This window comes from Phalangium opilio, unplaced genomic scaffold (assembly GCF_054372755.1).
Source record: "Phalangium opilio isolate 3A_F unplaced genomic scaffold, DU_Popi_V2 ptg000013l_1, whole genome shotgun sequence".
Classification (NCBI taxonomy): Eukaryota; Metazoa; Arthropoda; class Arachnida; order Opiliones; family Phalangiidae; genus Phalangium; species Phalangium opilio.
The window spans coordinates 16010483-16021673 of record NW_028324148.1 but is presented as its reverse complement, the minus strand read 5'-3'; the positions used below and the strand labels follow the sequence as shown (position 1 = coordinate 16021673).

General features: G+C 38.5%; 1 protein-coding gene across 1 annotated transcript; it reads left to right on the top strand.

Annotated features, from left to right (window-relative positions):
- Positions 1–1818: 1818 nt before the first annotated feature.
- On the top strand, positions 1819–10733 carry Vha44 (V-type proton ATPase subunit Vha44). Its single transcript, XM_089864984.1, has 12 exons — positions 1819–1977; positions 2322–2461; positions 3734–3801; positions 3868–3953; positions 4132–4226; positions 4387–4478; positions 6853–7020; positions 7114–7206; positions 7289–7382; positions 8136–8233; positions 8324–8453; positions 9395–10733. The coding sequence occupies exons 2-12, from the start codon at positions 2330–2332 to the stop codon at positions 9491–9493; spliced, it is 1155 nt and encodes a 384-aa protein (XP_089721110.1). The 5' UTR covers positions 1819–1977; positions 2322–2329; the 3' UTR covers positions 9494–10733.
- Positions 10734–11191: the final 458 nt, after the last annotated feature.

Here is an 11191-nt window from a genome sequence, read left to right as displayed (position 1 = left end):
ATAATGTGACCTTGACACAAATGTTCGGATAATTATAAAGGTCTTTACATATCCCAAGCGAAAAAAAAAACTTCGCGGTTTCGAACCTGTGGCCTTCCGTGAGTGAGGCGGATGTGTTAACCACTACACTACAGATATGTTATTATGGGTGACCGAGAATACAGGCGAGTAATTAAGGAAAAAGTAAAGAAACAACTCCTTCCATAGGAATAGCATTAGACCCAACTTTGGAGGCTCGTAACTCTGGTTCTAGTAGAGATAAGGGGATGTCCTTTGAGAATGTTATAGTGCAATTTGTCCCCCATCTGACCATACTAAAAACGTAGGGCTACGACAAACATGGGCCAAGTAATTAAGCAAAACGTAAACGAACAACCCCTCCATAGGAAAAGCGTTTGACCCAATTTTGGAGGCTCGTAACTCTGGTTCTAGTAGTGATACGGGGATGTCCTTTGAGTATGTTATAGATCAATTTGTCCCCCATCTAACCATACTATAAACTTAGGGCTACGACAAACAGGGGCCAAGTAATTAAGCAAAACGTAAACAAACAAACCCCTCCATAGGAAATGCATTAAACTAAATTTTGGAGGCTCGGAACTCTGGTTCTACCAGAGATACGGGGATGTAAATAATGTGACCTTGACACAAATGTTCGGATAATTATAAAGGTCTTTACATATCCCAAGCAAAAAAAAAAAAAAAAAAACTTCGCGGTTTCGAACCTGTAGACTTCCGGGAGTGAGGCGGATATTATAACCACTGCACTACAGATATGTTCTGATGTTTGATCGAAAATACAGGCCAAATATTTAAGCAAAACGTGAACAAACAAACCCCTCCATAGGAAATGCATTAGACCCGATTTTGCAGGCTCGTAACTGTGGGTCTAGTAGAGATACGGGGATGTGCTTTGAGTATGTTATAGCCCAATTTGTCATCCATCCTACTATACCAAAGGTTTGGGGTTGCGTCATATAGGGGCCGAGAAGTTAAGCGAAATATTCAAAAACATGCCATAAAAATAGCGTCACACCCAACTTTAGAGTCTCGTAACTCTGGTTCTAATAGACATAGGGGGATGTCCTCTGAGTATGTTATAGTCCAATTTGTCCCCCATCCAGCCATACCAAGAACATAGGGCTACGACAAACAGGGGCCGAGATATTAAGCAAAATGTTCGTCAACGTATGGTATCTTCTCACCTTTATTTGCTATGTTACTTATGATTTTAGCACTGAACTTTGTAGGCTCATAACTCTCGTTCTATTAGAGATACGGGGATCTCCTTTGGATATGTTATAGTACTCTTTGCTCCCCATACAAGGATACTTTAAACTTGAGGCTACCTCAATATCGTCATCAACTTATTTTTTGTCTCACTTATTGTTAGGAGGTTACTTTTGATATTTTAAAATAAGCTTTGGAGGCTCGTAACTCATATTACGCAAAATGTTCGTGAGCTTTGGTATCGTCTCACTTATTTTTATTATGTTACTTATGATTTTTACACTAAACCTTGGAGGCTTGTAACTCTTGTTCTACTATAGATACAGGGATGGCCTTTGAGTATATTTGCTCCCCGAGTGCCCATCCAAAGATACAAAAAACGTGGGGATCGAGTAACAAGCTAATTCGCAATAGTTTGGAAAAGTACCACTATTTTGTGGTAAAAACATAGAAAATTTTGGAAAAGGGGGAAATTTATTCAGTTGATAAACCTTGATAATAAGAATACAGGCGCGCATTTAGATGCTTATCATAAATTGACTTATGAACGAGGTATATTTAAATTCCCCGTTCTTGTTTTCAGTGCCTCTCCCTAACTGAACTGAACTGATTTTCGTTTCTGTGGAAATAGGATTAGGCATTTATGCGCTGACCTCGTTTAGATGCAGTAGTCTACAAAATCACGTGCTTTTTTGGGTTTGTGTGCCATTTTTTAAAGGGGCATCAGCTGACGGAAATTGCGTAAAGGTTTGTTAGTTCTTTAATTAAAATTACTCGCTATATATTTATTTTTACGAATGTTAAACCCAGGATTATATTCGCGCTTAGTTTTCCGCTAAGTTTTAGGCCAAAATATTTCTTAATATAGGTATTAAAGTATCAATAAACAAAAAACTTCATTAAGCCTTGGTCAATAATTTGTTATAATTTGAGTCAATAAGACTCAATATCATTCTTATTTTACGGTTTATGATTATCAAATTAAAACCTGAGAGTTTAGGGATATTAAAATGCGCGAGTGATAAGATTTAGATCAAGTTTACGCTTTTAATAGTCCTAAATTCCAATTTTACCCTTGATGGAATGGTCAGGTTTTAAAATGACGGAATACTGGATTATTTCGGCTCCGGGCGAGAAAACTTGTCAACAGACGTGGGAAACGTTGAATAACGTCACGTCGAAACAGAATAACCTTTCTGAAAACTTCAAATTTCATCTTCCTGACCTCAAGGTAAAAAGATCCTTTATTTTTATTTGAAAGACCTTTTCCGTGGCCCCCCTTTTTAATGAACATTTTGCTTAATTACCCGGGTCCCCGATCCCCATTGCTATGACCACAAATGTTTAGTATCTTTGGAAAGGGAAAAGCTTTACAGTTTAGCCCTAGGCACATTCAAAATACACTTTTTCCAATAAATATCATTTCTTGGGGTTAATTCTATGATAATTACCTAATTACATTTAAGTTGTGGAAACTATTTTAAATCCAATATTTTCATTATATTGTATTTTCATTATATTGTATTTTCAATATATTCTTAGCCACCAGATACCATAAAATATCTAAAAATATAACCAAACCTAACCTAATCAAATTAAATCAAACCTAACTAAATTAAATCAAAGTTATCAAACCTAACTAAATTAAATCAAAGTTATCAAACCTAACTAAATTAAATCAAAGTTATCAAACCTAACTAAATTAAATCAAACCAAATCAAATTAGATCATATCAAACCTAATCAAACCTAACTAAATCAAACCTAACTAAATCAAACCTAACTAAATCAAACCTAACTAAATCAAACCTAACTAAATCAAACCTAACTAAATCAAACCTAACTAAATCAAACCTAACTAAATCAAACCTAACTAAATCAAACCTAACTAAATCAAACCTAACTAAATCAAACCTAACCTAACCTAACCTAACCTAACCTAACCTAACTAAACCAAATCTAACTAAACCAAATCTAACTAAACCAAATCTAACTAAACCAAATCTAACTAAACCAAATCTAACTAAACCAAATCTAACTAAACCAAATCTAACTAAACCAAATCTAACCTAACCTAACCTAACCTAACTTAACCTAACTAAACCAAATCTAACCTAACCTAACTTAACCTAACTTAACCTAACTAAACCAAATCTAACCTAACCTAACTAAACCAAATCTAACCTAACCTAACTTAACCTAACTAAACCAAATGAATCCTAACCTAACTAAATGAATCCTAACCTAACCTAACCTAAACCCATAATATGAAGGGTAATTAATATAGACATAAAATATGGAAAATATATATTTTAATTAATTTCCGCGCACCTTAATTTTAACCTTAATTAACCTTGAATAAATCATGATATTTATTGAACAAACTGCCCCGTATTTTAAAGTAAAGTAAAGTCTAGCCTGTGAATAGGACTATAACATACTCGGGAAGGATTTGCCCCCATGTGTAAGGAGGCTGCAGTCATATCTGTTCATTTTCGTTTTAGGTTGGTACTTTGGATCAGTTGGTGGGACTTTCGGATGATCTTGGAAGGCTGGATGTTTACGTCGAATCGTAATAGAGATTGTCCTCTTAATTAAACGCGTTAAACGTAATTAATTACGTTAATTAACTTGTTAGGGTGGCCCGTAAACTGACGTCATATTTGGGGGATGTCCTGGAAGACCAACGTAGCAATTTAACTGAGAATTTAAAAGTTAACGGAGGTGAGATATTATTTAATTGGTGGTGGCCTCGTGTGTTTTAAATGAGGAAGGTATTAAAGTGACGGGGATTGATTGTCAGAGCGTCAATTATGGAGTGTGTGTCCGAGTGTCCGACTTGACCTCCATAATTGACGCTGTCCGTCAATCCCCCTTGAAAGTTTTTCTTTGTCTTTTTCAGCCGATTTGGGGACGTATTTGACGCGATTCCAATGGGATATGGCCAAATATCCGGTCAAACAATCACTCAAAAATTTGACTGAAATTATCAGCAAGGTTCATTTCATTCCATCCTCAATTATTTAATCATTTCTTCGTTTGTTTGTTTGTTTATTTAATTATTCTGTTTTATTGTTTGTTGATTAAATATTAATGAAGGGATTTCGCAAAGTTAATGAACGAACAATATTTTTTGTTTGTTTGTTTTATTTTGTAGCAAGTTTCTCAGATTGATACTGATTTGAAAGCCAAAGCCTCCGCTTATAATTCCTTAAAAACAAATCTTCAATCGCTCGAGAGAAAATCAACGTAAGTTTCATATTAAGGAAATGCTAAAGATATAGGTCAGGCAATTTAAGTGAAAGGTCGGAAAAAACGGGAGGAAACTCGGGGAAAAAACGTGGAAAGATTCGGGGGGAAAACGGGTGAAATTCGGGGGAGAAACGGTCAAAATTCGGGGGAGAAACGGTCAAAATTCGGGGGGAGAAACGGTCGAAATTCGGGGGAGAAACGGTCAAAATTCGGGGGAGAAACGGTCAAAATTCGGGGGAGAAACGTGCGAAATTCGGGGGGGAAAACGTGCGAAATTCGGGGGGGAAAACGTGCGAAATTCGGGGGGGAAAACGTGCGAAATTCGGGGGAAAACGTGCGAAATTCGGGGGAAAACGTGCGAAATTCGGGGGGGAAAACGTGCGAAATTCGGGGGGGAAAACGTGCGAAATTCGGGGGAGAAACGGTCAAAATTCGGGGGAAAACGTGCGAAATTCGGGGGAGAAACGTGCGAAATTCGGGGGGGAAAACGTGCGAAATTCGGGGGGGAAAACGTGCGAAATTCGGGGGGGAAAACGTGCGAAATTCGGGGGAAAACGTGCGAAATTCGGGGGGGAAAACGTGCGAAATTCGGGGGGGAAAACGTGCGAAATTCGGGGGGGAAAACGTGCGAAATTCGGGGGGGAAAACGTGCGAAATTCGGGGGAAAAAACGTGCGAAATTCGGGGGAAAAACGTGCGAAATTCGGGGGAAAAAACGTGCGAAATTCGGGGGAAAAAACGTGCGAAATTCGGGGGAAAAACGTGCGAAATTCGGGGGAAAAAACGTGCGAAATTCGGGGGAAAAACGTGCGAAATTCGGGGGAAAAAACGTGCGAAATTCGGGGGAAAAAACGTGCGAAATTCGGGGGAAAAACGTGCGAAATTCGGGGGAAAAACGTGCGAAATTCGGGGGAAAAAACGTGCGAAATTCGGGGGAAAAACGTGCGAAATTCGGGGGAAAAACGTGCGAAATTCGGGGGAAAAACGTGCGAAATTCGGGGGAAAAAACGTGCGAAATTCGGGGGAAAAACGTGCGAAATTCGGGGGAAAAACGTGCGAAATTCGGGGGAAAAAACGTGCGAAATTCGGGGGAAAAACGTGCGAAATTCGGGGGAAAAAACGTGCGAAATTCGGGGGAAAAAACGTGCGAAATTCGGGGGAAAAAACGTGCGAAATTCGGGGGGAAAACGTGCGAAATTCGGGGGGGAAAACGTGCGAAATTCGGGGGGAAAACGTGCGAAATTCGGGGGAAAACGTGCGAAATTCGGGGGAAAACGTGCGAAATTCGGGGGGGAAAACGTGCGAAATTCGGGGGGGAAAACGTGCGAAATTCGGGGGAGAAACGGTCAAAATTCGGGGGAAAACGTGCGAAATTCGGGGGAGAAACGTGCGAAATTCGGGGGGGAAAACGTGCGAAATTCGGGGGGGAAAACGTGCGAAATTCGGGGGGGAAAACGTGCGAAATTCGGGGGAAAACGTGCGAAATTCGGGGGGGAAAACGTGCGAAATTCGGGGGGGAAAACGTGCGAAATTCGGGGGGGAAAACGTGCGAAATTCGGGGGGGAAAACGTGCGAAATTCGGGGGAAAAAACGTGCGAAATTCGGGGGAAAAACGTGCGAAATTCGGGGGAAAAAACGTGCGAAATTCGGGGGAAAAAACGTGCGAAATTCGGGGGAAAAACGTGCGAAATTCGGGGGAAAAAACGTGCGAAATTCGGGGGAAAAACGTGCGAAATTCGGGGGGAAAAACGTGCGAAATTCGGGGGAAAAAACGTGCGAAATTCGGGGGAAAAAACGTGCGAAATTCGGGGGAAAAACGTGCGAAATTCGGGGGAAAAAACGTGCGAAATTCGGGGGAAAAACGTGCGAAATTCGGGGGAAAAACGTGCGAAATTCGGGGGAAAAACGTGCGAAATTCGGGGGAAAAAACGTGCGAAATTCGGGGGAAAAACGTGCGAAATTCGGGGGAAAAACGTGCGAAATTCGGGGGAAAAAACGTGCGAAATTCGGGGGAAAAACGTGCGAAATTCGGGGGAAAAAACGTGCGAAATTCGGGGGAAAAAACGTGCGAAATTCGGGGGAAAAAACGTGCGAAATTCGGGGGAAAAACGTGCGAAATTCGGGGGAAAAAACGTGCGAAATTCGGGGGAAAAACGTGCGAAATTCGGGGGAAAAACGTGCGAAATTCGGGGGAAAAAACGTGCGAAATTCGGGGGAAAAACGTGCGAAATTCGGGGGAAAAACGTATTAAAATTCGGGGAAATCTGTTTTCCAAAAGACCCTGCTAGCAATTTTAAAATAATTTCAATTAATTTGCAAAGATGTCGTGGTTTAATGAATGAATAAAACTTCTCTTGGGGGGTGGGGTTTAGGGGGAGTTTGTTAGTTCGCAATTTGGCGGATTTGGTGAAGAAGGACCACTTTGTTTTGGGATCGGAATACCTGACAACGTTATTGGTCGTCATCCCCAAATCAATGTACAAAGAATGGCAACTGAACTACGAGAAACTGACCGACATGGTCGTGCCTCGCTCTAGTCAGTAAGTCACTAATTACCATTGTATTAACGAGAACAAAGACAAGCACTAATTAAGGCTGAACTTAATTGTAATTGTAATTAATTGATGATTCAGGTTAATCTTTGAAGATAACGAACACGGTCTCTTCACCGTCACCCTTTTCCAAAAAGCAGTTGATTCCTATAAACACAATGCTAGAGAAAAAAAGTAATCCACCCCCCCCTTTTTATTCCCTTTTAATTATTACTGATTATTTAACTTTAATTATTAATTAAAATTGTTTATTTAGATTCATAGTCCGGGAGTTTGTTTACGATGAGACGGAATTAGCGCAGGGAAAACACGAAATTGCCAAGCTTGAAAGCGACAAAAAGAAGCAATACGTAAGTTAAGTTTGCGTCAACAGGGAGCAGTCCTATAATTCCTATATATTCCCATATTTCTGAACCAATCCTATACTAATTAATTATCCTATAATATCCTATATTAATTATCCTATATTAATTATCCTATAATATCCTATATTAATTATCCTATAATATCCTATATTAATTATCCTATAATATCCTATATTAATTATCCTATAATATCCTATAATAACCTATATTAATTATCCTATAATATCCTATAATATCCTATATTAATTATCCTATAATATCCTATAATAACCTATATTAATTATCCTATAATATCCTATAATAACCTATATTAATTATCCTATAATATCCTATATTAATTATCCTATAATATCCTATAATAACCTATATTAATTATCCTATAATATCCTATAATAACCTATATTAATTATCCTATAATATCCTATAATAACCTATATTAATTATCCTATAATATCCTATAATAACCTATATTAATTATCCTATAATATCCTATATTTTTAAACCGATCCTATACTAATTAAGTATCCTATAATATCCTATACTTTTGACTTAATTGTATTAAATTTTTAATTGTCCCATATTTTCCTATAAAAACACGTGATTATTTTTCTCCCATAAAATCCTATAATTCTGGGGGAAAAACAGTTCCTATATTTTCCCATAAGGAATTTAAATTTCTTAATCTTGACCAATGGGGTTGATTGATTGGTTTGTGGTTTGTGGCTTGTTCTTGTTTAGGGTCTGCTGATCAGGTGGTTAAAAGTCAACTTTAGCGAAATCTTCGTGTCTTGGGTTCACGTCAAAGCTCTCAGAGTTTTTGTCGAATCCGTTTTAAGGTTTGTATCATTGCATCATTGCGGTTATCGGAAGGCCCCCATTGGCTTATTATTATTATTATTATTGCAATCTCTCTGTCTGTCTGTCAGGTACGGACTGCCGGTCAATTTCCAAGCCATGCTGCTGCGACCCAACAAGAAGTCCATGAAGAAGTTGAGGGACGTCCTGAATGACCTCTACTGCCATCTGGACACCAGCATCGCCCAAGGACCCGTTGATGTGAGTTTGCAAACAACCTTTCATTATGCTGCTATGTTTTTGGGGGTTTCCAGACAGGGAAATTGCTATTGAAGTGTTTGCGAGTAGTTCAAGGAAATTGCCATTAAAGTGTTCAGGGAAATTGCCATTAAAGAATGCGAGATAGTTCAGGGAAATTGCCATTAAAGTATTTGAGTAGTTCAGGGAAATTGCCATTAAAGTATTTGAGTAGTTCAGGGAAATTGCCATTAAAGTATTTGAGTAGTTCAGGGAAATTGCCATTAAAGTATTTGAGTAGTTCAGGGAAATTGCCATTAAAGTATTTGAGTAGTTCAGGGAAATTGCCGTTAATGTATGCGAGATAGTTCAGGGAAATTGCCATTAAAGTGTTCAGGGAAATTGCCATTAAAGTGTTCAGGGAAATTGCCATTAAAGTGTTCAGGGAAATTGCCATTAAAGTATGCGAGATAGTTCAGGGAAATTGCCATTAAAGTATTTGAGTAGTTCAGGGAAATTGCCATTAAAGTATTTGAGTAGTTCAGGGAAATTGCCGTTAAAGTATGCGAGATAGTTCAGGGAAATTGCCATTAAAGTGTTCAGGGAAATTGCCATTAAAGTGTTCAGGGAAATTGCCATTAAAGTGTTCAGGGAAATTGCCATTAAAGTGTTCAAGGAAATTGCCATTATAGTGTGGAAAATAGTTCAAGGAAATTGCCATTATAGTGTGGAAAATAGTTCAGGGAAATTGCCATTATAGTGTGGAAAAAGTTCAGGGAAATTGCCATTAAAGTATGGGAACAATTTCCCTAATGTATGGGGATAATTTTCCCAATGTATGCTGGGAATAATTGAGGTGTTAAATTGCTCAAAAACTTTGGGAATGTTTCTCGGGTGAATTTATGAACTTAAAACTTGGGAGTAATGTCCGAGTGTGGTTGAATCTGATTGGTTGATGTTGACAGGACATTCCCGGTTTAAACATGGGATCCGGCGAATATTTCCCTTACGTTTATTTCAAAATCACGCTGGATTTGGCGGAATCCGCGGGACACAGAGTATAATGTATTATATATATTACACCTTATAATTATTACACGTTGATAGGTACTTTAGTATAAAACGTTGTTTTTCCGCCGTTGTTGGACACAAATAAAATTAATAAAATGGAGTGTCTTAATTGGTCCGTAGAATTTAACGAGTTAAGGTGGAAAGATTTTTGTGGGAAATAAAATGCTTTATTCCAGAACTTAATTAATTTAATTTAACGGAAATCTCTATGATAATAATTATAATATTAATATATATGTATATTGAAAGGGTAGAATGTTAAAAATTAAAATCGTTATATAAAGGGGAAAATTTCGTCCAATTATTGATAGAGTAGGATAGGGGGGGTTATTGGCTTCAGCACGTGACCAATCGAGTCAAAACTCAAGGATGACGCGCCTAATATGAGGGAAATCTGCCTGCTAACTGTGGGACGCCTTAGTTTCAATGATACGCTAGAAAATGAGGGAGGAATCCGCGGAACAATGGCGGGCGGACGGTCGTCCTGATTGGTCTGACGTGGACGGACCTACCGCCATTTTTCCGCTTATTCCTCCCCACATTTCTAGCATCCCACCGGACCTACCGATTGCGCGTGATCGGGTGGGCTATGGTAACCAGCGACCGGTATATTGATCTGAGAGAAATATTTCGGTCCTGCTAACTGTGGAACGGCTTCCGGTGGGAGGAATACGTTTGAAAATGGCGGACGGTCTTGATGTTGATGATTCGTCTAACGTACACCGTCCGCCATTTTTCCGAGTATTCCACCCCCTTTTCTAGCATCCCACCGGACCTAAGCCGTCCCACAGTTAACTCTCCAATTACGCATCCTCCTTGATCTTTTGCTATACATTTTGACTTGATTGGTCTCGTTTTGAAGCCGAGGCCCTCGTCTAGTCCTTAACGTGAGATTTTCCCTTTCAAACTTGTCATAATAACGAAATTTTAAAACGGATTTCGCGTGTAAAAATATTCTAAATGGATTTGATTTAAAACGTTGAGTTTGTTTTAATTGAAAATTTAAATGTTAATTTAAAAGTGGGCGGGCGTTTATCGTCAACATTGTCATTCCAATAATGTAATTAATACACCGTTAATTAAACGCCGAAATAAATTATCGCCCCAAAGTAGGTTATTTTATAAATATATATGTAAAACGTGTATGGATGGGTCAACTTGTATTATTTCTCAATGTTATATGAATTAATTTAGTGTCAATAGTCATTAATAAACACTCTAGTTGAATTTAAACCGCCTTTTTTATTTTCATATATTTAAATTTTAAGCCTTTGTCAAAGAAACTTTTTAATTTGGAGGGAAATCGTAGATTATAATGTCGCGTTCAATGTCAGGTACCTATTATTCGGTAGCCTACCGATTGAGCGTGATCGAGTTGGCTATGGTGATTTTATAGGTAATCAGCTTATGGTATTAGTCACTGAACGCACCGTAAGTTGGCGCCAAAACGTGTTGAAAGTTGAATAACATTAATTTTGCCGCGTTCAAGGTCAGGTACCGTATTATCGAGTTGGCTATGGTGATTTTATAGGTAACTAGCTTCCGGTATTAGTCACAGAACGCACCGTAAGTTAGCGCCAAAACATCTTGAATGACTTGAATTCTGCCGGAATCTCGGAGTTGACTGAGTTTTTGATTTTGGTGTTGACCAGTGGTTTTTGCCTGACCATCATCATAGAACCGTTTTTTTT